The following is a 3,036-nucleotide window of genomic DNA, read 5'->3' as shown; positions in this document are numbered from 1 at the left end:
ACTGAAGCCCAAGCCACCAAATTCTATAGGTATGCACAATTTTTATTATCAGCACCCTTACAAAAAAAATCTAGCTCTGGTCATATCCATTTTATAATTGGTCCCTTCCAACAAAAGAAACAAACCCATAGCATAATTAGCCAAGTTATCAAGGCAGGAATCAATCAAGATACCCCCCCCCCCCCCCCCCAAACCAGAAGAGGCTTGTGCAAAACAGCCATTCGCTAATTATTTTTGTTAGTTTTTGAGGGAAAAAAATCCAAATCTTTAACTAAGATTTTGTCCCAACTAACGGGGAGACCTACAAAAATGATAGGAAACTTCCCTACCTCACAATTAATTAAGCATCATAGCAATTCTATCTACTATCTAGTTCCCTTTGTGCCACACAAACACCAAAAACCTCTCTTTTCCGGTAATTAATGCGAAGGATAGACATTGCTTGAAAACAATAAAGAATAAATTTCACAGTCCGGACACTCTCATCGTCATTGTCAATTAATAACACGGTATCGTCAGCATACTGTAGGTGAGATAACCCACCAGAAATTAAGTTCGAAACCAGCCCCCAAGATGACCACTGGCTTTGGCAGAGTTCAAAAGACTCCCAAAAATGTCAGCAATTAATTTGGTTAAACAAAATGGGGGACAGGGCATCCCCTGTCGGAGCCCCTTACAGGTTCTGAAGCTTGCATTAACACCATTAATGTTAATGCATATCCTTCGTGTCTGAACACCTGACGTATCCAATTGATTAAGACCAAAAGCCTTTCCTCTAGAGAACTTCTACCAAAAAATTCCAGTGCACCTTATCATAAGCTTTCTCAAAATTCAGCTTAATGATAAGGCCATGTTACCCGACGATTTTAACTCATGCAAAACCTCATGCAGAACTACTACAGCTCCATCATGGATAGTTCTAGTACCAGGGATAAAAACAGTTTGGGTAGGCTTAATGTATTTATGGATAATTTTAGACACCCTTATTGTCAAGATTTTTGTGATGACCTTAAATATCACATTAATCAAACAAATAGGCCTATACTGCCTAATATCGCTAGCCCCAATGATTTTTGGCAAAATAATATTAACTCTTTTATTAGGAATTTAGGATGGAAAGTGTCTGTTTGCTGAAGCAAAGTCAGAGTCTATCCCTGACTGCCATGCAGACCGTGGGTCAATCCGTGCATGCAAATGAAGAAATGGCCGGACTTTTATGAAGGATATACGATGATTAACGGCGTCGCGTGACACTCGCTGAAAGTGGCGTCTTCATCATTTTCAGAAACCCGTCTAGCTCTGTCATGTCAATGCCGCCGGAACGGCCTTGGGCCGACGGCGCCCACTCAAACTCGCGGACGAGGGCGGCAAGAAAGGACTTAATGAGCATCATTCCCATGCCGACGCCAGGGCAGTGCCTATGCCCCGCACCGAACGGCATCATTCTTATCTCCTTTTGGCCCGGCGTCGGGCCGACGTGCTCCGCCTCGCCCAAGGGAAGGAACCGCTCCGGCCGGTACTCGTCGGGGTCCGTCCAAGTTTTCTTGTCCCTTCCGATGTGGCCTAAATTGAAGAACACCCTCAAGTCGTCGGCCGGCACGCCAACTGCCTTGGCGCCCTCGCCCTGGGCGCCGCGCAAGGTGAACGGCACCGGCGGATGCATGCGGAGGCTCTCGAGCACCACGGCATTCAGGTATGGCATGCTGCGGAGGCTCTTCCCGGAGCCTTCGGCCTGGATGATCTCGCGGCGTAGCTTGCTTTGGACGTCCGGTTGGTCCACGAGGTGGGCCAGGGTCCACTCGACACAGGCCACCACCGACCCTGTGCCTGCGCCGAGGAACTCGAACAAGAGCCCGACCACCTCGGTCTCTCGGAGCGGGCGACGGCCATCGCCGTTAGTGGCATCATCATCGCCGTCGTCGTCGGGAACGCGGAGAGCAATGAGGGAATCGACATATGGTGGGACGACACCTCCGCAAAGCCGAGGATGAGAGGACTGTGACTGCCTCCGTGCCTCCTCGATCTGGGGCCGGTACAGCTCGGCCTGCCGGTCGAGCAAGGCGGAGATCCGGCTAAGCCCCCTCCAGTTGACAAGCTTGGACATCATCGAGCCATCGAACCTGGGTCCGAGCTCCCCGATGACGACCATGGAGTCACGCGTTACTTGGCCCATGGCGCGCCGGAGGTTGGCGTCCACCGCATCCCCGAAGCACAGGCGCGCGGACAGCGCGAACGCAGCGGTGGTGACGGGCCCGCGGATGCGGACGGCCGCCTCCTCACATCTGGAAGATAAGCCGTCGACGAGGGTCTTGGCAGCCTCCTGCTGCAGCGGAGCTACAGAAGCCAGGCGAGACGGGTGGAGGATCCCGGCGGCGAGGTTGCACCGGAGCGCTCGCCAGCGAGGGCCGTACTTAACGGTGGTCATGTTGTCGTTCCGTTCGCCGTCGCGCAACCTTGCGATGAAGACGGGGAAGATCGCCACCGGCCGGTTCGAGAAGTCGTCGGCGTTCACGATCAGCGCTCGGTGAGCGACGGCAGGGTCGGTGACGATGATGGTCGCCGGACCACGGTCTCGCCAAGTAGTGTAGCTTCGCAAGAAGACCATTATGCCGGCTAGGAGGCAGAGGAGAATGGCAAGGATTTCCATAGCTGCTGCACTGATCATGTGATGAATGGTCGATCTCTAGTGAGCTAGCTAACTGAGTATGTATTGCGTCTGGATGCATCAATGCATGTCTCTTTTTATGATCAATGCTGGCATGCCGCTATAACTACGTACCACCGTTAAGGAAGGTGTGTTAGTTGGATGAGTGCTTTTGATGCAGTTTTTTTTTTTTTTTTTTGAGATCTGATGCAGACATATTCTCAAAAAATAACTCCATGATCGGCGTCGTCCATTATCTTATTAAATGGTTTCCCGTCACGGTGCATTCACCTATAGCTCGTCACTGAATTTTTTTTCTTTTCTTGCAGTTGTCCATTTCTCATCAAGTGCTTGCTGACAAAGATTCCAACGGAATCAAAAGGAAGGATACC

General features: G+C 50.8%; 1 protein-coding gene across 1 annotated transcript; it reads right to left on the bottom strand.

The window, feature by feature from the left end:
• Window positions 1-901: 901 nt before the first annotated feature.
• Window positions 902-2,739, bottom strand: LOC127335215 (cytochrome P450 89A2-like). The gene has a single exon (XM_051361822.2). It carries the CDS (start codon window positions 2,663-2,665, stop codon window positions 1,235-1,237), a length of 1,431 nt encoding a protein of 476 aa, XP_051217782.1. The 5' UTR covers window positions 2,666-2,739; the 3' UTR covers window positions 902-1,234.
• Between the last annotated feature and the right edge of the window lie 297 nt (window positions 2,740-3,036).

This window comes from Lolium perenne, chromosome 2 (assembly GCF_019359855.2).
Source record: "Lolium perenne isolate Kyuss_39 chromosome 2, Kyuss_2.0, whole genome shotgun sequence".
Classification (NCBI taxonomy): domain Eukaryota; kingdom Viridiplantae; phylum Streptophyta; class Magnoliopsida; order Poales; family Poaceae; genus Lolium; species Lolium perenne.
This window is presented reverse-complemented; position numbering and strand designations above follow the sequence as displayed.